At 42.5% G+C, this 27,000-nt stretch overlaps 1 protein-coding gene across 1 annotated transcript in view; it reads left to right on the forward strand.

The window, feature by feature from the left end:
• LOC144781939 (cytochrome P450 2G1-like) overlaps positions 1 to 27,000 on the forward strand; it is a 729,499-nt gene that overhangs the window by 455,572 nt on the left and 246,927 nt on the right. Inside the window, exon 7 of the mRNA XM_078661027.1 lies at positions 2,758 to 2,899. Coding sequence (XP_078517153.1) covers positions 2,758 to 2,899 — 142 coding nt within the window. The remainder of the gene's footprint in view (positions 1 to 2,757; positions 2,900 to 27,000) is intronic.

A 27,000-nucleotide genomic window follows, 5' to 3' on the forward strand; every position in this document is an offset into this window, starting at 1 on the left:
TGATTCCTTATAACCCATCTAGAACTCTTAGATCCACATCTCTCAACCAATTAGCGGTCCAACGAAGTCGAACAGTGTCCTGGGGCGACCGCTGTTTTTCAATCGCGGCCCCTAGACTTTGGAACACCCTACCTAACCATATAAAAACAAGCCCCACACTTCTCCAGTTCAGAAAAAACCTGAAAACATGGTTATTTAATCAGTGATTCTTTTTTCCGTACTTTCTGTTCATGGTGAGACATTGATGCACTTTTTAGCGCCGAGATGCCCAAGGGTAATTGTACGCGCTCTATAAATGCCATTAATAAATAAATAAATAAAGGTGAGTTTCAAATGACACCACGTGTGTCCAGAGAGTACATTTACATATATCAAACATATTTAAACTTTACAGAAACACACAGTCACTGGATGATGTCATCAGTGATGTCATGTGAGATGTCATCAGTGATGTCCATGACCATGACATGAATGATGTAATTTGTGACTTCATCAGCAGTGCATTGCGGGGGCACGAGTTATTGTTAGCTCAACTAACTATAACGACCGAATTTCTCTGGTTTTATATGAATGAAATGTCCAACTAACTATAACATCCCTGAAACCTGATTTTTTTTCCAGTAAATTTCTATGGTTTTTAAAATGCTATTTTTTAGCTATAACATCCCTGAAACCTATGCTTTTTCAGTGAATTTCTATGGTTTTTAAATGCTGAGAAATCCTCGGCCAACCCGATGGACATGAAAAACTACCAGCCCATTTCTCTCCTTCCCTTTGCAGCCAAAGTTACCGAGAGATTCGTTAACATCCAGCTGATCACATTCATCGAAGAGAAAGCCAGCCTCGACTCCTCCCAGTCCGGATTCTGCAGCAACCACAACACCGAGACCACCCTCCTCGCCACCAACGATGACATCCGCATGCTTCTCGACCAGGGCCACACTGCTGCTCCCATCCTACTAGATCGCTACGCAGCCTTCAACACCATCTCCCATGGCACTCTCGTCCCCAGTCTCGTCAACGCTGGCATGCAGGAAAACGTCCTTGACTGGATCTGCTCCTTCCTCACTGGCAAAACCCAAAGGATCAGACTCCCACCCTTCCTCTTCCAAACCACAGAGTTAAACTGCGCAGTACCCAAGGATCCTCACTCAGCCCCACGCTCCTCAACATCTACTTGGCCCCTCTCGCCATCACCGTTAGACAGCATGGGCTCAGCATAGTTTCCTACGCTGATGACACCCAGCTCATGCTCTCCCTCCCGAAAAAGCCTGAAGACACCAGACTCAGCTTCCAGGAAGGAATGAAAGACATTGCAGCCTGGATAAATAACAGCTACCTTAAGCTCAAACCTCAGCATCATTCTAGACTCCACCCTCACCATGACTCTCCAGATCAACGCTGTCGCCTCCACCAGCTTCCACTCCCTCCACATCCTCCACAAGACCTTCAAGTGGACCCTACCCGAATGCAGAAAGACCATCGCCGACTCACTCATAACCAGCAGATTTGACTATGGCAATGCCCTCTATGCTGGAATCAACAAAACCATTCCACACAAGCTTCAAACCATCCAGAACACAGCAGCCAGAGTCATCCTCAGAACCCCTCGACATGAGCACATGACCCAGCACTTAGAAGATCTCCACTACTTCCCATCAAGAGAGAATAACCTTCAAGCTACTCACCCACGCCTACAAATCCCTCCAAAACATCAGACCCAAATACCTCAACAAAAGACTCTCCTTCCATGTACCCAAAAGGAATCTCCACTCTGCCGACCTAGCCCTAGCAGAGCTCCCAGGCATCCGCAAGACCGGAGCAGGCGGAAGAGCCTTCTCCTACGTCACAGCAAAAACCTAGAACAAGCTCCCAGTCCACATCAGACACTCTGCCACTATGCACCTTCTCAGGAAAAGCCTCAAGACCTGACTCTTCAACTGATCCGGAGCTGCAACCCCCTCCCTCACTGCCTTGAGACACTCACGGTTGAGTAGCGCGCTTCACAAAACCCTGATTGATTGATTTATAATCAATTATAACCTAATTAACTTCCCACCCTATCCCCCCTAAACCCAACAAACTGCTACAACACATTAAATTGCTATTAAAAAGTAGTTAATTAATATATATATTTAATTAATTCTAAATCACTTAAAATTACAAGCTGTATTTAATTTTTTTATAACATTTATATAAACCATTTAAAATCAATTTTAAAAAACATCAATATTATTTAAAACAATATTACTTACTTCAAAAAACGATATTCTTGTCAACAATATTTGTGCATCATGATATTTATGTGTCACGGTATTTAATTTTGGATATTTCTGTCTCCCAGTATTTTTAAAACAATATTTTGTCCAAACTTCTTCCAACACTATCCCTAGCCAAACCCCTGCAAAGCTTAGACCTACAAACCTCTCCGAAACTGTTTCCTTTGATTTCAAGATTGACGTCAATACAATTATTGCCTTAGTGCACTTAGAAGCAAAGGCTGCAAAGAACTGGCCTGACACCTACTTCTGTGATGAATTGTAGACTGTGGTATCTATACAGTGGTGGTGGAATCTTGGTAGAGAACTGGAGTGTTAGTTTCAATAATCAAACAGAGTCCAACAGTTACCAATGGCTGCATATTTAAATGCATGCACTGAAGGAACATTGAGGTAAACATAAGTTGGGAAAATGTGAACATTTGTTCTCTAAAATTTGTAATTTGTAATTCTTCATACTTTTTCTCTCCTTTCTAAGGAAAAGCAGAATCCAGCAACAGAATTTAACATGGCAAATCTATTGAGCAGCACCCTGCAGATATTCTTTGCGGGGGTTGAAACTACTGCCACTACCCTGACATACGGGTGCTTGATTCTTCTAAAATACCCAAAAGTGAAAGGTAATTTTATGGAGGTTTTGGATTTGTGTCCTTTTACCAATCATGCTGGGTTAGTTGTAATTCATAGGAACTCTGTCAAATACTTAATTTAGAACTCTGCCTGAGGAAGCCAAACATTTTCAGAAAACTGCAGAGAGGTTTGTTTGAGTAAAGCATTGCACCTGTGTGTTTGCCCAATAATCTGTGAATTGAATAGTTGTTTTGATCATTTACAGTTATATGTTGGTCAGTTGAAAGTTGACAGTTGACAAGCAAGCAGTACTTAAGCCTACATTTTCTTTTTGACAATTATACTTTTGTGTGTTTCATAGGTAGGCAGCAAATAAACAGCCAAAGTGCTCCTTACCATTTTTCTACTCTTTGTTTATATTAAGACATAGCACATGAAACATACTCAGGGCAGGGGCAGAGTCTTTTCATCTTGCGCAGCTTGCAAAACCTCTTCACAATGACAGTTTTCATGACTGTTCAGCACTCTAAGCCATTAAACTGCCACTAGGTGTGTCCCATTAAGTGTAATAAAGAGTGACAGATGATTTCTAGCATGATATTTGTTCAGACAGTCAATTTTTTTACGGATTGTAAAAGTGACTCCTAAATGCGATTGATCGATTGATTGATTAATTACTTTATTCGATATATTGCATATCATAAAAGTACATACATTCCAGACATAAAATCACTTAAAAAATAGTATATCTAATTCACAAATATAAAAGACATTAAAAAATTCTATGTACAATTTTTATAAAACTTGAAGAGAAAATAAAATGCGAGGCAATTATATACATATGGACTTTCTACACAGGCAAGTTCTCGGCTTTGTTTGTGTTTATCATCCTAGTGCGTGTCAGCCAAGCACTTGATAGATACTTTGCGACCCCACATACAATGAACAGAGATGTTGTATCTGATGAGAGGATGCGTAGGGCGACCCTATGGTCACTAACTCCCCGCTCCCTACATACTGGTTTTAACCATCGTGATGTAGCTCTTTGGTATGCTTTACAGGCGAACAGGAAGTGAGGTAAGGATTTGGTCGCACATAAGCAGCTTGGGTAGATAGAGTGTGGCGCGCGAGTTCCTTTCCAACCCTCCGTGAACCGTTTAGAAAAGCTCTGAAAACACATCTCTTCCCAAGGGTTGCCTGAGCAGCGTATACGGTGTGAACGTCGATTCAAGCGCCAGGATGCCCTTGGGGTGACAGGACCGCGCTATATAAGTATACATACAATACAATACAATACAATTAAGAGGGAGTGTCCCATACCTCATTTTCAGAAAGAGTGATCTGTCTTTTGGAACTTCAATGAAGTCTAGTAATAGTTCTAGCTTCCTAGTGGGCTTATGTTCCAAAAATTGGGTAGTTAGTTTTCCCCACTTTGTGCTCCTCAGTTCCTCGGCTTGAACCCACTCCCAATACATTTTCTTAACAACTTGCTTGGGAGGTGGGGACTGAGAGATCCAAAATTCTGCCAATCCCAGGTTCATAACCAACTGTTTCAATTTGTTAAGCCACTGTATCTTTTTAGCACTATTCAGAACGATCAGCTCATCCAACACCAAGGCATAATTTTCCAGTTCTGGTGTCCTTCTCAGGCGCACCCAGAACAGCAAGGGGCGGAGGCGAACTATATCTGAGATTGAACGTTTGCCCATGTCGTGAAAAAGGGGCTTCAATGGAGTCGAGATAGGGAGGGAAACTAAGTCCCTCAGAAACTTATTCTCGGCTCTAACCAATTCAACTGTGTTCTCGCTGCCCCATAATTCAGAACCGTAGACTGCAGAGGTTAACGCCTTCCCTTCGTAGACAGCAAGAACCATAGCTATAGGCCTGCTGACGGGCATTCTCTGGTTTCTCAGAATTACTCCAGATACTCTTTTAAGGTTCAGGAGCATTTTAGCAACGTGGGAGTCCCATTTCATTTTGTTATTAATCCTGACTCCCAGGTAGTCAAATGCCTCCACAACCTCTAGCGGCAACCCATTAAGAGTGATGTAAATTCTCTTTACTTTTTTTGATAGGGACAATACCATCAGCTTTGTTTTAGTGGTATTGATGGTCAATCCACGTTCGTCGCAAAACAAGCTAAATCGGTCCAACAATTTCTGGAGACCCGAGGGAGTTTTGGACATCAGGAGGGTGTCGTCTGCGAAAAGGAGGGTGGGTGTTTTCTCCCAAGCCAGGACCGGGGCATCGGCAGTGTACTCCCTCAAATGGTCTATCACCCCATTAATAAAGAGGGAGAACAATGTCGGGCCATTACACAGCCCTGGCGCACCCCCCTGTTCACAGGCACCCTCTCTGTTAGTTGACCCTGACTCCCCCATCTAATTCTGGCACAATTGTCCTGATGAAGTTTGACAATAAACTCCAGGAGGTACTGCGGGAACCCCATGTCCAGCAGCACCCTCCACAGTTTATCACGGGGCACCAGATCGAAAGCACTCTTCAGATCTATGAAGGCCAAATATAAATTCCCCTTCATGATGGTCACAGATTTCCAATATATAGCGCAAAACCTGAAAACCTGAAGACCTGGTCCATCGTTCCCACATTTTGTCGGAAACCCGCCTGAAAGTGAGTCAGTATATTCTCTTCTTCAAGCCAAGTTCCTATTCTTTTAACAATGACCCTGCCAACTACTTTCTGGATAGCATCGGTTAAACTAATCGGCCTGTAGTTGGCAGGGTCCTCCCTATTGCCTTTCTTGTAGATGGTCACTACTTCAGCGCCCTTCCATGAAGCTGGGACAGAATGTCCACGAAGAATTAGGTTCATTAGTAGGGCAATGAAGTCAGTCTATAACTTAGGGTCATGTATAAATAAATCACCCGGTAACCTGTCCGGACCTGCTGCTTTAGACGGGGTTATACTCATAATGGCATCATGAACTTCCTAGGTTGCAAAGAGATCTACAGGTGCATGCCTGTCTATTGTTAAATCATGTAGTGCCCCCAAAGTTTGCCCTGTTTCATCCTCACCACAATACAAATTTGAGAAATGGGAGTACCATTGCTGCTCAGTTATATGGTTAGGGAGGAGCTCTACTCCTCTTCTGTCAAGTTTATTAATCAAATTCCAAAACAGGGTAGAGTCCTTTGAGCAGGCAGCGATCTTAAGTTGTTGCCAATGCTCTTCCTCCCAATCCCTCTTTGCCCTTCTGATGCAATTATTGTATTCCTTTCTGGCTACCCTAACTGCTAAGGCATCCTTACCCTTAATAGAATTCCCTACAGCCTTTCTCTTTTTCCTACATTCAGCCGTATACCATGGGGTACCCGTGTTGGTTAGATTATTCTTCCTGGGCCCTCTAGTATCCCCAATGGTAAAAAATAAACCAATTTTCTTTATTAGATTCTTATAAGAATCCATGAATTTAGAACTTTGTTCAGTGAGCTGAATGGAATTAAAGGGTGTAAGTTCTCTAGTCTCAGCTTCAACTAGTTCTTTAATATTGATTAGTTTATCTTCTTGGCACATCACCATATTCCATTTAATTTGGGATTACAATTGGATGGAACCACCTCTTTTGCAGACAGTAAAGGACCATTTGGTGTGTCCCTCCTGTTCCCCCATCTTATTTTCATGCAGAGTGGATTATGGTCACTGTCCTGCAACTGTCTGACTTCCATATCCACTAATCTGCCCCAAGATCGGGTATCAAGTAAAATATAATCGATGCGGGACGGGCAACTAAGTCTATTATAGGTCATCACACCATTTAAGTCTGAAGTGGTCCTACCATTCAGGGCGCGTAAATTATGTTCTAATGTTAGTGCATTTAGTTGGATCGCTCTAGGAGTCCATTTACTAATTGGCGCCAAAGTCAGGGGTGGGATTGAAAGTCTTGAATCCTCTTCGCTACATCCCAAATGATCTTCTTCACTTAGGGGTTCATATGTACAAATAAAATCTCCCCCCACAATAACACTAGATGAGGGGGGAATTCCCGCTAATGCCACCTCGAGTAATGCTATAGTAGGTGAGGTTTGGCCTCCCGGGGTACCTCTAGCATACACATCAAACAACTCCATAGATCTTACAGTACTAGGGCCCTTAATGGAAATATGTAATATATCATCAGTGAACGAATTGTGCACAGTGAGTGTCCAATTCAGAGCCACACTAATCCATACATGATGTCCTCCTGATGGGCGGCCTCTCCCTGTACTAATTGCCGGGATAAAATGGGTAGAATACTCTTTTTTAAACAGGGGGATCATACTCCAGGTTTCCTGGAACATGCAGATCTCAAAAGTATCAATAAATTCATTCCATGCAGGATTTTCCATGTTTTTTTGGAGACCCGCTATGTTCCATGAAAGCAGCTTGATCACGTTGGTATTTACGGCTATCCGTCTAGTTAAAGGTTCGGGAGGTGTTGTCTCTACTACTAACCTTAGAGGGAGTTGTACTTTAGTAAAGTCATTAGTCCTTTCTTCACCGGCTGGGGCAACCTCGGCATTATACGCCGTTGCCTCCCCATCTCTCTGCCTTGTGGTGGAATTGATCTGATGCTCGGGCATACACATATTATTTAATTGTGCTGCATTATTCAAAGGATTATCTTTTGATGGTCAATCTATTTTATTAAGATTCGAGTCATCCCTGGGCATAGCTTTGGACCATAACGAGGCATGTCTAATTTGTATATTAGAGTTCCTAGGGGGGCATGTTCTGTACTCTAGGGCTATTAAATTCTCTGCAATTACTGCATTATCAAGCTGCATTTCAATGCAGTCTGTTAGCGAACTAAACAAAGACAGTCTTTTTACTTGAATCAAATGTTCCCTGATTACCGATCTGCACCCTCTCACATGGCGCAGCCAGTGAATTGTTTTATTGCGGATTGATTCACTGCTCTCATAGGTGTTGGCAGCGCCAAGCTTAGTGACCCCAGTCATATAGACAGTGGCATTTGGGGAACTGGATGGTTTGTTAATCCGTTTATTACTCCATTTTCCCCCAGCACTTACTTCTTTAGTTGCCTCTACCGAGTCATTAGAATGTTTTTACTCCCATATGAGTCCCTATGCTTTAGTGGTGGACCCCGAGGTTTTGCCACTACAGCGTAGAAACTGGTGGTATTCTGCCCGGCAGGCGTACTAACTAGAGAGGTTTGCACTGAAATCTTGGGTAATGGCCCTCCTGCTATTTTAAGAGCATTCGATGGTACTGCTCTTGTATTAGGGGCTTTTGCCAGTTCGGACAATATTGTTGTTTGAGGGCTCTTCCTCGCATGTGATTCCCCCTGCTTCAATAATTCCATCATTAGTTTTTTAATGAAAGCTATGTCCCCTTCCAGACTTTCCATTTTCTTCAAGATTGCCCTGTTAAAGTTCATACATCTCGGGCATTCATCTATAACATTCTTACCCTCCACAGCTCCCCCAGGTCCTTGTGATAATACCTCGCTTAGTTCCCTAGATTCCCCCTCCAACACAGAAAATCGGTTAGAACAGATGATACCCTTTTCACATGATCTCTCCTGCATTGACCGGTCTGCTTTTTCTATTAATTTACCCGGGAGGTCAACCTTATTACTCAGTTTGTCCCCTCTTGAAATCTCTATCACATTTGCCTCAATGGGATTAACAGAAATAGAATGCAAATCATCGGCAGGATGTGTATTGTTTGGTTTCTTGGAAAAAATTGCAGGGATCACTTTACTTCTTTTCAGTATCAGGCTATCAAGCAAGGGATCCACATTTTCCACCTCTTTTGTACTTGTGGCCCCCAATAAAATATCTTCACAATACTCAACAATGGATTCAATACTGGTTAAAACACAATTAGCTGCAGCATGTTGGGACTTTTTTGCCTTCTTTCCTTTTTTTGTGGTAGCAGACGCTCCACCCACTCCATTGCCTTCCTCTTGCCCATTACTTTCCACAGGCCCTCCAAACTCTATAAAAATATTGTCCCACTGGTATGATGTAACCCACAGTTAATATCAAGCGGCAACTACCCCACCCGAGTTTACACAGTACCTTGAATGAGATGTTAGTCCTGTGCTTCACACGTTAGGGAGGTGGCCCTGCCCTGCCTTCTAAATGCATTATTTCTAAGATCTGCAGTGTGTATACTGTGTCAACTAGAATCCCAAGGCCCTCTGAAATCTTGTAGTCACACTAACTTCGACCATCCCGCTTTCCGGCATGGATGCACTTCACACCAAGTCCACCTGACACGCTATGCTGCTTCAGCATTAGGCCGTTGACGTAGCCACTTAGTGGGTATACTTGAAATCCACTTGCCTCAAGAATAAACAGCAGCAGAAGTCCAGAGATTCAGAGAGCAGTTTGACTGAAACTGTAATGCAGCTACACCAGGCCACAGCTGGCCTACCAGCAGAGCAAGGGTTGGCCTGACTTGGGAGCCCACCTGAAAGCTGAAGACCGGAGATTTTACTAGCCCTCACAACTTTAATAGCTGCCATGCTCCAAAAGACCTCAGCAGCCTCCTTGGGCCTTGAAAATGCCTCAGCAGTCCGAGCGGCCAAGGAGCTCTGGGGCCTAATGAACAAAGACAACCCTTAAGGAGGATATGTCAATGGGAAGAGACAAGATAGCAGGCTCGGCTGAGTATTGAGAGCAGTGCAAAGCAACCACAAGGAGATGATGGATAGAGCGCTGAAACTTTTCAGACACTCACCCCCAGTCACAGATCTGGGTAGAATCCATCATTATTCTTTAGCTCACTTTGCCACCGAAGTTAAGACCCAGCCATATGCATACCAGTCTACGTCATGGGAACAGTACAGGCCGAACTGCCAAGCCAGGTCTTCTCTGGACTGGAAACAAGCATCCTGTGACCAATGTTCCCTCTAATATTTTCTTTCTTTGAGTGGCAATGAAGGTCCGCTGTGCACTACAGCCAAGGCTATGTGGGAATGCACCACCCTTGTGTTGTTTGCCCACCTTCCCTCATCCAGGTGTTTTATATATATGTATTTATATATATATATATATATATATATATATATATATATATATATATATATATATATATATATATATATATATATATTTTACCTCAAACGCCTGGAGCTTCTAGGAGGCACTCAACAGTTCTCCGCCCTCCGGGCTTTTCTCTTCAGCGCATTTCGCCTTCTTGCATTAAAACTTGCCCGACGCGTTTCAGGGAACTTGTCCCATCCTCAGGGGCTGCCGACAGGGAGCACTCGTTGGGCGTCTCCAGTTTCACGGATTCTTATTGCACAAATCTCCTGGTAGGCGTGGATTCAATCCCGTTTCATACCAAGCATTTCTGGGATTTGTAGTCCGTTTTGGATGCCTCTTTGTTTGTTATGCTTGTAAGTAAAGTCGAGTGTTCAATGTCAATTGGGGCACAATATTCATTACCTTTAGTAGGTCGCATTTGAGGTTCCATGCGCTGTACTTTCACAGAGGAGCTCCGTGCAAACCCCCAACCAGTTTTGGAAGTGTTAGCCTCACGTTGCCTCGAAGTTTCGTGTTTCTGGCAAGTGATGGTGCTCTCCCCACGGCACAGACAGCCGTGCAATTATTTTACCTCAAACGCCTGGAGCTTCTAGGAGGCACTCAACAGTTCTCCGCCCTCCGGGCTTTTCTCTTCAGCGCATTTCGCCTTCTTGCATTAAAACTTGCCCGACGCGTTTCAGGGAACTTGTCCCATCCTCAGGGGCTGCCGACAGGGAGTACTCGTTGGGCGTCTCCAGTTTCACGGATTCTTATTGCACAAATCTCCTGGTAGGCGTGGATTCAATCCCGTTTCATACCAAGCATTTCTGGGATTTGTAGTCCGTTTTGGATGCCTCTTTGTTTGTTATGCTTGTAAGTAAAGTCGAGTGTTCAATGTCAATTGGGGCACAATATTCATTACCTTTAGTAGGTCGCATTTGAGGTTCCATGCGCTGTACTTTCACAGAGGAGCTCCGTGCAAACCCCCAACCAGTTTTGGAAGTGTTAGCCTCACGTTGCCTCGAAGTTTCGTGTTTCTGGCAAGTGATGGTGCTCTCCCCACGGCACAGACAGCCGTGCAATTATTTTACCTCAAACGCCTGGAGCTTCTAGGAGGCACTCAACAGTTCTCCGCCCTCCGGGCTTTTCTCTTCAGCGCATTTCGCCTTCTTGCATTAAAACTTGCCCGACGCGTTTCAGGGAACTTGTCCCATCCTCAGGGGCTGCCGACAGGGAGCACTCGTTGGGCGTCTCCAGTTTCACGGATTCTTATTGCACAAATCTCCTGGTAGGCGTGGATTCAATCCAGTTTCATACCAAGCATTTCTGGGATTTGTAGTCCGTTTTGGATGCCTCTTTGTTTGTTATGCTTGTAAGTAAAGTCGAGTGTTCAATGTCAATTGGGGCACAATATTCATTACCTTTAGTAGGTCGCATTTGAGGTTCCATGCGCTGTACTTTCACAGAGGAGCTCCGTGCAAACCCCCAACCAGTTTTGGAAGTGTTAGCCTCACGTTGCCTCGAAGTTTCGTGTTTCTGGCAAGTGATGGTGCTCTCCCCACGGCACAGACAGCCCCTGAGGATGGGACAAGTTCCCTGAAACGCGTCGGGCAAGTTTTAATGCAAGAAGGCGAAATGCGCTGAAGAGAAAAGCCCGGAGGGCGGAGAACTGTTGAGTGCCTCCTAGTAGCTCCAGGCGTTTGAGGTAAAATATATATATATATATATTTTCAGGCTTCAGTTCACTGAAATGCACGATCAGCACTCCGGAAAGGGTGCAGTTGTGACGTGGCAGCGGGTCCACGGATAGATAGCAGTTCAAACTTCCACTCAAAGGAAAGAAGGTAGAGCACTCACAGGTTTGAGATTTCATCCATGTATTGAATCACAAAAAGCGGGACACATTCTGGCTTACACCTTCCTCGACCACAAAGTTTTACCGATAACAAGCACCATTTTACCTTACTTTCGCACATGCGTGAATGCATTTCATCATAAAAATAGAAAGCGGCTTACAATATCAATTCCTTTTTTTTTTTTGTATTTATTTTTTTATTTGGAGTCAGAATACATCAAATAAGTAAAAAAAAAAAATACATTGTTAGATTAATCTGGACATGAGAATAGCAATTGATCCTCAGGTTCATTAAATAATGCTTGATCCAAAAATACATTGAATAAATACTTAAGACCAATAATTGAGAAATTGAAAAATTACTTAAAACCATCAATATAAGCCTATTTCCACTATATATAACAATATAATATGCAGAGTAACAGTTCATACATCTATTGCAGTAGTCTCCCTCCAATTAGTTACCGGGGCCCAAAACCTTCTTCCAAAGTCCCGCACTTTCGCCCCCTTATGCTCATATAGGCAGGTCTCAATTTTATGTATTCTGAGGAGCCTGGATAACCACATTTGGAAGGAAGGTGCAACAGTATCCTTCCACCCCGCTGATATCAAGATCCTAAGGACGGCTACAGATATAAAAGCCAGAGCTTCTTCTTCCTTGCCCAAATTTAGGTTAGAGTCTGTGCCCAAGATCATCAGGGTAGGGGATAGAACGATCTTGTGTCCTAGCAGCCCCTCCCAAAAATTTTCGATCTCTTTCTTTACAGGGGTCAGGAGTCTGCAAGTAAAAAACATATGCAATAGGTATGCTTGTACCCCCCCACATCTCGGGCAATTGTCATCCGCTCTAGCCCCCCATGTAAACAACTTAGCTGGGGTATAATATAAGTTAAACATTGTTTTATAATGTTGAGCTCTTAAGTTTGTGGCTCTAAATATCCTTTTGTTCAGTGCCAGAACCAGGTCAACATCTACGTTTGGGTTTCCAAGTTTATTAGACCATGCAGCCTCAGTCTTCTCAACATCATCGTGAATCTCTAAAAGAAGGATGTTGTATATGGGCTTAATTTTATTGCATCCATTAGTCAATACATCCAGGAGGGGACTGTTTCCTAGAGAAGGTGGTTTCGGTTTAATAGCCTTCAGGGAGCTTTCAACCTGGGTATAAGCAAACCAATGATTGTCTGGAATTCCGTACCTCTTTTGTAAAGCCTCAAAGCTCATTATCCCATCCCCACTCATTAAATCCCGTAGTGTCTTAATGCCCAACTCCCTCCAGATTTTAAAGGTCCTTTCTATCCCTAATCTTGAGAAGAGGCTAAAACTACAAATATGGATGTATGCAATAGTTTTGGGGATATTACACACCTTTCTACTGGCCTTCCATACCCTCCAAACGCTATCGATGATTTTGTATCTCGCTTTTTTGTAAAATCTTCGATCTACTTCGCATAGCATAATGCCCATTGCCTTTCTTCCCAGCAATAGCTCAAAGATGGAGGGGGGTTGGTGTGCTTCAGTTCTAACATTATTGATATGGGCATCTGATTGAAAAAGTATCATCATTTGTGTTAAAAGACAGGACCAATGGTATAGCCTTAGGTTGGGGAGAGCTAACCCCCCCTTTCCCTTGGGAGAGAAAGAAGGTTTGTTGACCGTCTTATTTTGCCAAATTGCCAAATGAACTTAATAAACACAGATTCCAATTTCAACATTATTTTTTCCTCAATAAATAGTGGTATGGCCCTAAAAAGATATAATAGTTTTGGGAACATTGACATCTTGACTGCGTTTATCCTTCCAATCAATGAAAGGTGCAGGCCATCCCACCTTCTCAGGTCAGTCTCTATTGATTTTAAAAGTGGTAGATAATTTCCTTCCACTATTTTCTCTACTGCAGCGCTAATTGTTACCCCCATGTATACTGCTGCATCCACATATCTGGAATCTGTCTTTACTACATTCCTTGTGCAAATTATCTGGGTCTTTGCTTCATTAAGTAAATAACCTGAATTAGCACCAAATTGTTTTGTCAGCTCGGCCAAAGTTGTCATTGCCTGCTGGGGATCGTTAGTAAATACAGCCAGGTCATCCGCATAAGCTAATATCTTGTTTTCAAACCCATTAATTATCACTGGCTTTAACCTTGGGCATCCCAATATTGCTTGAATAAGCGGGTCAATATATAGGGAGAAAAGAATTGGAGAGCATGGGCATCCCTGCCGTGTTCCTCTTTTAATAGGGAAGATACCAAATTTCTCGCCCATGACCGTGACTCTAGCCTCGGGCCGTGATACATTGCTTTCAATGCTCCAATAATTTTTTGCCCAAAACCTCTTCCTTGAAGAATGTTCCAGAGATAGCTCCAGACCACGCGGTCGAAAGCCTTCTCCGCGTCGAGCAGGATCATGGCGACCTCACTCCCGATGGCAGCATGGGCGTCAAATATAGCTATTGCTCTACTTATGTGATCCGTTGTGCCACGTCCGGGAACAAACCCATGCTGCCAAGGAGAGACAAGCCCGCCTATAATCCTGCCCAATCTCGAGGCCCATATTTTGGAATATAGCTTAGTATCAGAGTTGATTAAAGAAATCGGTCTGTACGACCCCGGGTTCTCACTAGGTTTCCCTTTTTTGTGAAAGATGATAATATTTGTCTCTTTCCAAGAGTCCGGGGTTTCTCCCGTATATACTATCCCATTAAAAAGATCTACCAAGAGACCTATAATTTCCGTTTCAATTTATTTATATAACTCGAGGGGGAAGCCGTCCGGGCCGGCGGCCTTCCCTGGGGCTAGTTCCTGGAGGGCTGCTTTGACTTCCGATTCCGTAATGTCCTTGTCTAGTTCCTCTTGGAGAGAGGCATCAAGACGAGGGCCTGAATCCTCTAAGTTTATCTGTTGTTCCCCATCCATATTTTCCTTGTCATATAGATTTTGATAGAAGTCTCTAAAAACACGCAAAATATCTTTGGTTTCTGTATATTCATTACCCCTTTCTTCTATCTTCTTAATAGTATTCTTAGATCTTTCTTGCCGAAGTCGGAGAGCAAGGGCTCTACCGGCATGTTCGCTAGTTTCATAGCGATTAGCTCTTGTAGCCTGGTATTCCCGCATCGACTTCTGAGTGGACATTCTCTGAAGATCTGCCTTAATAGTCATAAGTACTTTATGGCTATTAGTGGCATCCCCACCTTTTGCGATGTCCTTAACATGCTCTTCTTCTATTTTTGTAAGTCTATTTAATAGTTTCAATTCAGCCTCTCGGTCTTCATTCCTTAATTTTGTCGAGTAACTAATAATTTCCCCTCTCAAAGTCGCTTTAAAGGAGTCCCATACTATATTCCGGGAGGAGCTATATCTATTGGCCGAGAAGAAGTCATCGGACCAGCTCTTGATATGGGCGATAAATCTGGCATCCTCTAGAAGTCTCCTCTCAAAAGACCATGGGGGTCTAGCTCCCCTACAATGGCTTCTCTGATATATAATTACTAAGGGATTATGGTCGGAAAGCACTCTTGGCAATTTGGTTATAGTCACTTTATTAATCTCAGATGCGGAGACAAACAAATAATCCAGCTTTGAGTGCTTCTGAGCTGGGTTTGAAAAGTATGTAAAACCAGGATCAAGAGGCTCCTTGACTCCCCAAATATCCACTAAGTCTATTGATTCCTTCATAGCTTTTATTGCCCTGTACACTCGTGGCTTCCTACCAATATACTTTGCGCTATCCTCCCAGCTAACAGAGATATTCAGATCTCCACAGACTATTACAGGTGCCACCCAACCAACCAGTTCAATCTCCAGGAAGTCAAAGACCTCCGGTTCATCGCCATTCGAGCCATAAATTACACAAATGGTAAAGCCCAATTCCAGCTCTGCAATCACCCATCTACCACAACTGTCTGCTTTTACCTTTTTAACCCCTCCCAAAGATTTTATTATCAAAATAGCAACCCCTCTAACCATTGAGGTTTGTAATGAGCAGGCAGCCAAATCAAACCCATTCATTACCAAAAGGTTCCTTTTTGTCCAAGGGAGGTGAGTCTCTTGGAGACATAACACATCAATTTTATTAAACTTAGCAAAGTAAGTCAATCTTTGTCTCTTCCTCCAGTCATTCATCCCCCCAGCATTCAATGTACATATTTTAATATCTGACATCTTTACTTTTAATTTGACCTGCCAACCTGATCTGCCACTTGATCCTTTTATTCTTTTTCAGTTGCTTCACATGTCCAAATATAATCAAAACCGTAGCGATGCACTCCAAACTCCATTTTAAGTTTTTTTTCCTTTTTCCTCCCCCCACGAACCCCCCCACCCCCCCAAGATCCCTTCCCTCCACCCACCCCCCCCTGCTCACCCGCCCACACTGTGAGGCGCACAACACTAGTTTGTGCATGTGATGAAAATGCAGTTGCGATGAGGAAGTCAAATCACCTTATTTAGTTGCAAAACACCCGGGAAAAGAAAGCGAGAAACAGAATAGTGGAGACCAAACTTAGACAGCAGCAAACCAAGCATTAACACACATGAGGACTCTATCCATTAGGCAATAGAAGCGTATATACTGCACATAGCTATTTGTCAAGGCTGTCCAAATACTCCTTGGCCTTGATTTCAGATGAGAAATATATTGTTTTCCCTTCATTAATGATTTTTAGCTGCGCTGGATTTATTAGATACGCTTGAATTTTTTTATCTTGAAAGGGCTTTATTAGCCCCCTTAGCCGCCAGCGTCTTTCTACTGTCACATGACAGAAGTTCGGGCGGACAAAGAAAGATACCCCATCGCAGTTCTTTCTTGCGTCTGGTCTGGCCCTTTCCGAGATTGCCTGCCGAAGTATAAAATTGCCCAGAAAAATCAGCACCGCCCTAGGTTTATCCCCCTCTTTAGCAGTTCTTCTTATTTTGAAGGGAGTGCGATGAACTCTTTGTAGCTCTTTAGACCAATCCCACCCGGACAGTTCAGGGAAAGCTTGCTGGAAGAGTTTAACAATGTAGGCACGGATATCGGACCCTTCTGATCCCTCGGGAATTCCTAGGATTCTCAGGTTGTTTCTTCGAAGCCTATTTTCCATCTCCTCCAGCTTCCATTGCATATCTATCACTTGAGAGCTCTGGGCGTTTACTTTGGATGTGGCTGCTGCCATCTCAGTCTCTGTTGCGACCACCCTCTCCTCTAGATTTGAGACTCTGTCCCCGGTGGTAGCACAAGCCTTTGAAAGTTTTCTTACTACCCCCTGCATTTTCTCATTGCAGCCTGTGATTTTCGACTATCTTGGCGTGTTACTTCGCGGTGTGCTAATATCTCCTGATGTATAGTCTCAAGTAGCGACATTTGAGCTTGTTCCATCAAGGGGCTGCCCAATAGGGGCTGAGCGGAGGAGTGATCCCAACTTAGCTCCTGTTGCTCCATTTCTTGGCCCCAACCAGCTTTTTTTGCCTTCATGGCTGTAGTAGGGGCATTTTCCTCTGGGTCAGTGTCCGTCTCCACATACGAGCTATGTTCATCTTCATCTTCAGACCCCTCGCCCCCGTCTGAGACAGAGAAGAAGGCTTCACTAGGGTCATTTTCTTTTTTGCCACCAGCTCCTCCTGTAGCCCCATTAGGCATTAGTTCCTCTTTTGCAGCAGGGAGGTTTAAGGGGTCATTTGACTCCCTCTCAGCGTTAATTATGTCCTCCCTAGTATGTTTTATCTGTGGGGGCTGGGTATTTATATCCTGCACCTGAGCCTGTAAAGTATCAGTTACTGTCAAATTTACATCATCATTTTTTTCCGGAGATAAACAGGCTGGATTTTCCCTCTCTGCCTCTGTCTCTGCCTTATTTTCAATTGTCAAAATGGATATTTCCGGCGCCTGGATCCGGGGGGGGGGGTACGGGACTGTCTCAACTCGTTAACTACATCAAAAGCATTGCTCTCTCCAGTGTCTTTAACCTCCTTCTCCTTACCCGCTTTCACCAGTAGGTCCAAAACTGATGCCGTCGCCAACCGGGTCTTAGGAGCTCCTTGTTGCCTTTTTTTTTGTTGTATATCTGGCATAGGGGTTTCATCTCCACATGAGGTGTCTGGGGCTGCATTTCCAGCTTCCTCCTTCTGCATTTTCTTCCTGCTCGCAGTTTTTCCTCCCTGATTTACTTTAGGCGCCATTCCAAGCTGAGCTCTCTGCTGGCGATATCTCACAAATTGAGCAGCACGGCAGATATCACAGCTTTTCTCTCCGCTCTGTCTCTTTCTTCTGCTGCGGCCCCCCTCTGACCTCCGTGTACGGCACAGCTGATCCCGTCGTCTCTCCTCGCTCCCGCAGCTCCCCTCTGAGCTCTGAGGGCGGTTCCTGCAGCAGCGTAGCGGGTGAGAGCGCCGGACTTCAGAGCTTGCCGAACCGCCCTCAGCAGCAGCCTCGAAGCTCCTATATAGGTGAGAACCAGCATCCCCCCCTGGGTCTCGGTAGTGCACAAAATGATGTGCCGGTAATGCTGGTAATGTAGCAAACTCGCTACATGCGGGTTTCACGCCGAGTTATTTTGACCATCCATGTGTGCTGCTTGGATCCCGGGCTATAGCGCAGACCGCGACCTCATCGCACAGTGCACCGGCCACTCAAGCGGCCGCCATCTTGCCTCGCTAGACACATAGATGTAACATACAATATCAATTCCTTGTGCTGTCGTTGAGCGCCATTTTAGAGTGAGTTTTCCAACCCATTCCACTCCTTATCGATAATCAAAACATATTTCATTAATGACATCATGAAAAATATAATAAGAATAATGAAATTACTATCTTCCAATTATCTTAAGACATTGGCAACAGTCGCGTTGATGATTTTGCTCGAATTGAGCATACAATACAACATCAAAAATATATAACAAACCGATTCTGTTCTGGATGAGCTAACAATGCATATACCAAAATTATTTGGTCCCTGATCCCGCTCTGGATGAGCAATTACCCTGATTGCAAATGCATGTATTACTCTGTCGCTCTGTATTTATATTTACGTCTCAAATGTAACTGTCTGCTATTTACAATTTCTAAATTATATCTCAAAAGTTCATTAATTTCAATGCTCATTATCATACTGTTTTAGGTGAGCTATTCACCAGAGCCAAGAACGAAAAAAAAAATTATATACTAAAATATGAAAGAAACATTATAGATCATGCTGCCAGACACAAGAAACGCGTTACTGACAGTATGTCTTCAGTACATAATCATTAACAGGCTTAAAGGGAGATTCTCAGCCCACATGAATGGCCAACTCTTCTTCTGTATTCAGACCCCCTGGTACTTTCGTTTTCAGATCAATAATGTATCTTGATTCTGACCTGCTTAAGCGTAGTTCTCTATTCCCCTCTCTTTCATTAGGTGGAACGTGATCAATACAAAAGAATCGTAGAAAACTTCTGTTGCTAGAGTGTGATTGGGCAAAGTGCCTTGCAATCAGATATGTCGGATCCTTCCTCTCAATATCTCGAGCATGTTCAAGGTTCCTTTTTTTGTGGGATGTATTGTACTTCCTATATACTACATATTGCATGGGCAGGATAGGCAGTATACACAGTGTGGAGTATTACAAGTGAGAAACGTGTTAATTTTTCTCACATTGTTGCACCCTGGTACTTTATAGGTCAGTATATTGCTGCTATACTCGCATGCCTTACATTTTGTGCAGGGGTAAAAGCCAGTTAAATCACTTCAATGCAGATTCTTTTTATTGCTCTCCAGATGACTTTGGGTTAAGCTATCCTGTACATGATTTTAGGATAGTTGAACACATTTCTGCCTATTACTGAGTCAGTTTTCAAAATATGCCAATTACCCTTTATAATTCTGGAGATATTTTGGGTCTCGTCAGTAAAAGTCATGATTAATCTGGACTTTGGATTATCTGGATTTTCTGATTCTTGTTTTATATCCTTTAATAGTAGCCTCTCTCAACTCTTTTTAGGGCTGGTTGTACTATGTCCTCGGAGTAGCCTCTTTTCCTGAATCTCTGTGATGCTTCTAAGGCTGATCTTTCAAAATCTGATTGTCTAGTGCAGTTCCTTTTTAATCTTAGAAATTCGCCATAGGGTATACTTCTAATTAGAGGTGCTGGATGACTGCTATTTACCTCTAAAATCGAGTTTCCTGCCGTCGGTTTTTAAAAGAGGGAAGTACATTCACACAGTTTAATCACTAACTCATGCATTCAGTAAGACACTTTTAATCACTCACTTATACAGTTATGTTATGTTATGTTATGTTACTTCTACTTTTACACCGAACAACTCACCCGGGGGCATCTCGGCGCTGCTTAGAGACCAACCTGAGATTGGGAAATCAGATCATATAAATTAAAACAAGTAAGCTTTTAGTTGTTTCCTAAATGCACTGTAGGTGGAGATTTCATGCAGAGCAATAGGTAATTTATTCCAGTATCTTGGAGCAAGGTACGAAAAAGCTTTGCCCCCTGTACGACTAAGACATTTTCGGGACACATGTAGAAGAGCTAATGTACTGGATGTAAGATTTCAACAGGGTACATGTTTTGTGAGTTTCTTTTGCAGATAGCATGGACCTTTGCCTTTCAAGGCATTGTAAGTAAGACAACACATTTTTAAATGTGATCGCTTCCTCACTGCTAACCAGTGCAGCTCTTTCAACAAAGGGCCCGAGGGGGAGCCTGCCAGACGATTCAGAATCATTCTTGCCACAGTGTTCTGAATCACCTGTAGTTTAGCAAGCAAGGTCTCTCCTACTTTGGTCAGCAGAGCATTCCCGTAATCCTATCAGCTAATCTCCATTGCCTGAACCAGAGTTCTACGACATTTAAAAGGCAGGTAGGGAAGGATCTTGCGCAGAAGACGCAAACTATAATAGCAAGAACTGGTCATGGCAGCAATATGATCTTTCATTGTTAGTGTCCGATCAAGTTTTAGCCATAGGTTTCTTAAACATTGTTTGGGTACAGGTGCTGTTCCCAGCTGTTGCGGCCACCATTGATCCGACCTTATAGTTGAGGCTTTCCCCATTAACATGACCTCCATTTTTCCAGGGTTCAATTGAAGGCAATTCTCCGTCATCCAGCTGGAAATTGCAAGCATTCCGGCAGTGAAATGGATTTTCTCTGTTTCTAAATTGTGGCCGACAGTAAACATGAGCTGAGTATCATCAGCATGTGAAACTGCTCTACAATTTTTGCCGGAGGGGCCATATATATATTAAATAACGTCAGACTTAGACAAGAACCCTGAGGTACGCCCTTCTCCAGGCGCATCTTTTCTGAGAAATGTAAATGTAAATGTAAATGTACAGGAATTTATATAGCGCAAATCACCGAGCGGTTTCTAAGCGCTTGCTTAGGGAACCCGTCCTGGTATTCCCCTGTGAGATAACCCCGGCAGGGTATCCGCAAGGTGAAAGCCAGGCATCCCGCCGCGATGGGCCGTTGTGGAGATTAAGCAAGCTATTGCCCAGAGTCGCAGAGTGTGAACCCGTAAATCGAGTAAGCACCGGAGCGAGAATTGTCGAGTCCATGGAGGTTTTAGGACTCAAGACCCCGCCGAGCCGGGAATTGAACCCTGGTCCCGGGCTGACCTCTGCTTCCAGGTCTGCCTCCTCTAACCAGTGAGCCACACTTCTCCACACAAATAGGGCCCTAACATAATGGTTTTTTGTCTGTCTGACATGAAGTGCTGTAGCCATTTTAAGGCTGTACCTTGCATACCACAGGCATATAATCTCTCCACAAGCTTTGAATGCGAGATGGTATCAAACGCCGCAGAGAGATCCAATAGGAACAGTGCTACTGATCCTTCCGCATCCATTACCTGCCTAAGGGAGTCAGTCACAGCCAGAATAGCAGTCTCAGTACTGAAACCCAGATGAAAACCTGATTGTGAGGGGTCCAGAATTTTTGTTAGATTCAAGATATGAATTTAGCTGCCTATTTATTATACTTACCAATTGATTACCCAATAGGGGTAGCAAGGAAATAGGATGGTAATTGCTAAGTACTTGAGGGTCAGCCGTGTTTTTTTCTAGTATTGGCCACACATACGCTTCCTTCCATGTCATGGGGATGATACCCGTTTGTATCGAACGATTACAAATATTTCGAATTTCTGAGGCGCAACTGATGGCTAGGAGAGCCATAGTCTTCGGGGGACAAAGGTCTAAAGGCGAACTGGATTTTGCTGTGGAGTTAAAAACCTCCTCTGACATAACTGTTTCAAAACAGTCCAAGGTACCAGGTGTGACCTTTTCTGATTCCCTTAGTCTGATATTGGATTCTGGGTTCGGTAAGGCAGTAGATGGGAAATTAGCAAGAATATTAGAGATCTTTTCTTGAAAATAAGTCGCAAATGAATTACAGAGCTCTTAAGATTCCACTGGGGATTGTCTACAAACTTGTGGGGGCACAAAATCCATTACTATATTAAAAAGAACTTTTGAGGAGTTAGTGGCGTTTTCTATTTGATGCATAGTAAAAGTTTGTCTAGCTGTTTTTATAATCTGATGATAGCTGGACAAAGACTGTTTGTACAGATTTCTATTTTGGGGGTCTTTACTATTCTGCCAGAGTCTCTCCAAAGTTTTACATTTGGATTTTTCTACTTTTAAATCGGATGTATACGAGGGGGCTGATGGACTCCGCTGCAGGGAGCCATCATTTTTAGGTGGAAATACTGTATCCAATGCTGTCACAAAGGCGGAATTAAAATATTACAACAATTTGGATGCTTCCAAGTCATTGTCTGGTAATTTAGGATGGAATGCCTCGCTGAAAGCTTTCAGAGTAAGATCTCGCAATGGTCTACGCACTTTTTTTTCCGTTCTGTGTTCACTGCTAAGCCCATCAGGCACGGCGATTGAATAGAGAACATGATCATAGAATGGTCTGTCCAAGTAAGAGGGTCCGGGGGATTACAAGTCAGGTAATCTATGTTGGAAAAGATTAAAACTAACGAGTGGCCAGCCAGATGTGTTGGACCTTTAACTCTTTGAGTAAATCCAATTAATTCTAAATTAAAAAGAAGTTTATTAACTTCAGGATTTGTGTAGTCTTCCCTGTGAAAGTTAAAATCACCAAATAAAAGAAATAAATTAGGTGCAAGCACATGCATGGCTATTTGTTCTACCAATTGATCGGTAAAATTGGCCCTAGATCCTGGGGGACAATAGATCAATGCTCCATTCCAACTGGCTGTTGGTGATATATGAATCTTAAAGATCCCCAGTTCCATGTTACTATTACTTAAGGTGGAAATCCAAGTCACATTAACCCCTTCGGTGCTCATGACGAGCTCAGCTCGTATAAAACCCTACAGTACTTGAACCGTGTTGACCTATAATTAACCGTGCAACATTTTCTAAAGGAGTTTTTGGGAAATGGAGGTATCACAGTCTCCTAGTTGTTATATAATTACATCCTAACCTTCTTTCCAGGCATATCTTCATGGCCTTATCGCAACCCTTCAAAAGTAATGAATTTCAGAAAAAAGCCAGTTTATTTTAAAGACAGGTGTATAAATCTTTGCTGGCATTCAATCCCCCTGGGCTCTTGCTATTCAGCTTCAATATATAACATGTCTCAAGGAGACGCAGTCTAGCTTCCCTGTCTCCCAAACGTTTTAATGGTAAAATGGCATCTATCAAAAAATATTGGAGATACTCATGGTCACTATTGTGCTTTGACTCAAAGTGACGCGCTACAGGGTAAGCCTGGTCTTTACCTGAAATGACTCTAATGTGCTTCAGGATCCGTTTATGGGTGGGCTGATGGGTGCTGCTCACATATTTTAGCCCACATGGACACTGCAGCATGTAGACCACATATTCAGTTTTGCAAGTTAATCTCTTTTTGATGGGTATTAATTCACTCCTACAAGGACTGGAATAGTGGGTCTTGTTACAGCCAAAACGTCAGGCTTTACATGAAGGATATTTCTTAAAGCCTTTGCCTTAAGCCATCCAAGTGCCCGAAATCGTAGTTTCAAGGCTGTTACTGACCAAAGCATTGGCCATAGAGGCAGATTTTCTAAAGGTCAGTTCGGGTTTGTTAGCCACCAAACTGCCTATCACAGGGGCCCCTCTCACCAAATTCCAAATTCTGTAAAAGATTTTCCTGATTTCTGAATGTTGTTTATTGTAAGTTAAAATGACTCTTGATTGGATTCCTGTTGTGACGACCTCAGACTTGGCGGCATTGTTCTTAGGGATTAAGGCCTGTTATCTCATAACAATTCTTGTATGGGCAATAGCTTTATTAATTGTCTCCTCAGAATAACCCCTCTCCAAAAACCGCCTCTTGCTTGCCTCCTGTGCACTGACACAATCTGACTCAGAGCTACAAATCCGTCTCAAACGCAGCATCTCCCCATAGGGGATGCTGCGGATCAAGTGGTGCAGATGTTGACTGGCCGCGTGTAGCACCGTGTTTCCCGCGGTTGCTTTCCTGTGTAATCTAGTGGCTAAGATGTTCTTGTTCACAAACACCTCTACATCAAGAAAGCATATTGATTGCATGTTAATTTCTGATGTAAATTGAAAATTAAAGTTGTTGTTATTTAACTGTTTTGCAAAGGTCTCAACACTACTATAAGAACCCTTCCAAACCATAAAAAGGTCATCAATATACCTCAGGTATAACACTAAATTATTTGACATAGTATCTTCCTGCTGATCCATGAGGACCCGCTCCTCCCACAGCCCCATGTGTAAACATGCAAAACTGGGGGAGAAGCAGGCCCCCATGGCCACACCACTTATTTGTTGGAATACCTGGTTATTGAATAAAAAGAAATTCTGCTCCAAACATAATCTTAACATAGTCATGATCATCTTGTTATGGTTAGAAAAATGTATTGGACGTTTGTTTAAATAGTATTCCACAGCTTTCATACCGTCACCATGTCTGATAGATGTGTATAAAGAGGTAACGTCAAGAGTCATTAACTAATAATCCGCATTCCAGGTCACTTCTTCCAATTTATGAATAATATCCGTAGTGTCCATAACATAAGATTTCAAATTTTTTCTTGTGAAAAAAGTCAATATATTTGTAGATATTTTCTGTCGAACTATTGATGGCTGAAATTATTGGCCTGCCAGGTGGTGTCTCAATGTTCTTGTGAATTTTTGGAATCAAATAAAATGTCGGAATCACAGGATGGTCTTTTTTAAGGAAACAAAATTCATTATCAGAGATCAAACTACCACTTCTCCATGCCACCAACTTCACATTTTGTTCAACCCATGCTGCCTTTATAGCCATGATGTTACTTCTCCTATAGCATAGTGAATCCCCCAGTTGCGTTTCTGCTTCTTTTATATACATACTGCGAGGCCATAGGACATTGTTCCCACTTTTGTCCGCTTGCCTCACAATCACATTTTGGTTGGATTCCAGCTTCTTGATCATGTTTCTGTAGCGTTGGTTCTGTTTGTTGATGACAGATTGCTTTTTATTTGTGGTAATATATCATTTTTTCAAGTCTTGTGTGATCAACTCCTGGTACACGTCAAGATTATCATGTGTCATGATCGGTTGAAATGTGGATTTTGGTTTGAATGGAGTCCTACAGATTCCCATGTCCTCCACTGAAGTAGATGTTAACACGTTCTCAGTATATATATATATATATATATATATATATATATATATATATATATATATATATATTGCGTTGAGTCCGGAACAACAAGGCACAGTGTAGCGACACCACGCCATGTAGTAAAACGGAATTAGAGTAAAGCCACAAACTCCGTGCTCTGTTGTCAGTGAGTTTTATTCGTGATGAAATAACAGCCCACCAGTCGCCATGACGCGTTTCACCTCAGCCGAGGCTTGATCACATGTCATGGTAAGAAGAGAGGAAGTAACTTAAATAGCTTAATTGATCACATGATCAGTTTAGAGTCCCATTCAAATTTTAAAGGGATATACATCACATTATTATACTGGGCATAGTGCCCTTTTAAACCCCATAATCACATCCCCAAACAAAAGGAACAATAACCCATTCATATTAATTAGAACCTTCATAAGAATTAAATTGATCATTCCAATACTTTTTTTTAGAAAAAAGGAAATTAGATTCAAAATTTCATAGAACTGGAATAATTCCTAAAAACAATCCTTTTAGAAAAATATATATATATATATATATATATATATAAGTCTAAAATCACATATGTATACAAATATATAGGGTTTCTCTAAATTCATATATTTACATAATGTACAATAAATATATAAAAAACCACCTATTATTTACATCTCACATATTCCAAAACAGATATTTTTTCATATTTGTGCTGTTGTTTTGGAAACGATTGCCACAGTTCCATCAAAGGTATCATAATAGTTTGGGGAAAACGTGATTTATAACAGTATTGAAATAAATACTACCCAAGTGGGTTTTTAAGTTAATATAGGGGAACCATCCAATTCCGTGATGCATGTATTACAACTAGTTACTTCCCTGAGGGTCGTTTATAAAAGTTCCATTTAAAGTGAATGTGCAGATAAGATTCAAAATATGAAATTCTTATTTAAAATTTAAAATACTCAGGCTGCCAAATATGTTAAAGATTTTACAGTATTCAATCAAACGTACAAGTACCAGTTAAAGCCACCATGAGGTAATATTTCAGATTATAAACAGGTGTACAGATCCTCCGTACTGTTAAGCCCACCAGGCTGTTTACTGTTACATTCAAGGATATAATGGGTTTCTAGTAGACGTAATTTACTGTCTCTGTCTCCCCCCCTCCTCAAAGGTAAAACGGAGTCCACCAGATAGTATTTTAATAATTCTGGGTTGCTCTGGTGGCATTTTTCGAAGTGTCTCGCCACTGGATAGGCTGAATCCTTTCCAGAAATAGCTCTTAAATGCTGCAGGATGCGTTTATGTGCAGGAAGACGTGTACTGCCTATATACAGAAGATCACATGGGCATACCAATACGTATACCACATATTCTGTCTTACATCCCAGCTTTTGTCTGAATGCAATTGGTTTCTCATGGAAAAGACTCGTATAGTGGGTTTTATTGATAGCGTGCTTACAGGCCTTACAAACTTGACATTTTTTGAAACCTGTAATTCGTTCCCACCACTTCTTTGGGAGTTCTAAGGTATTGCTTACAATGGCACTGCTTAAGGAAGACGATCTTCTGAATGTGATCTCTGGTTTATTGCATATTAGATCACCTATCACTTGATCTCCTTGTACGAGATTCCAGTTTCTTGAAAAGATCCGCCGAATCTCAGCATGTTGCTGACTATATGTGACAATGGCTC

Source organism: Lissotriton helveticus, chromosome 9 (assembly GCF_964261635.1).
Source record: "Lissotriton helveticus chromosome 9, aLisHel1.1, whole genome shotgun sequence".
In the NCBI taxonomy this organism is placed as follows: Eukaryota; Metazoa; Chordata; class Amphibia; order Caudata; family Salamandridae; genus Lissotriton; species Lissotriton helveticus.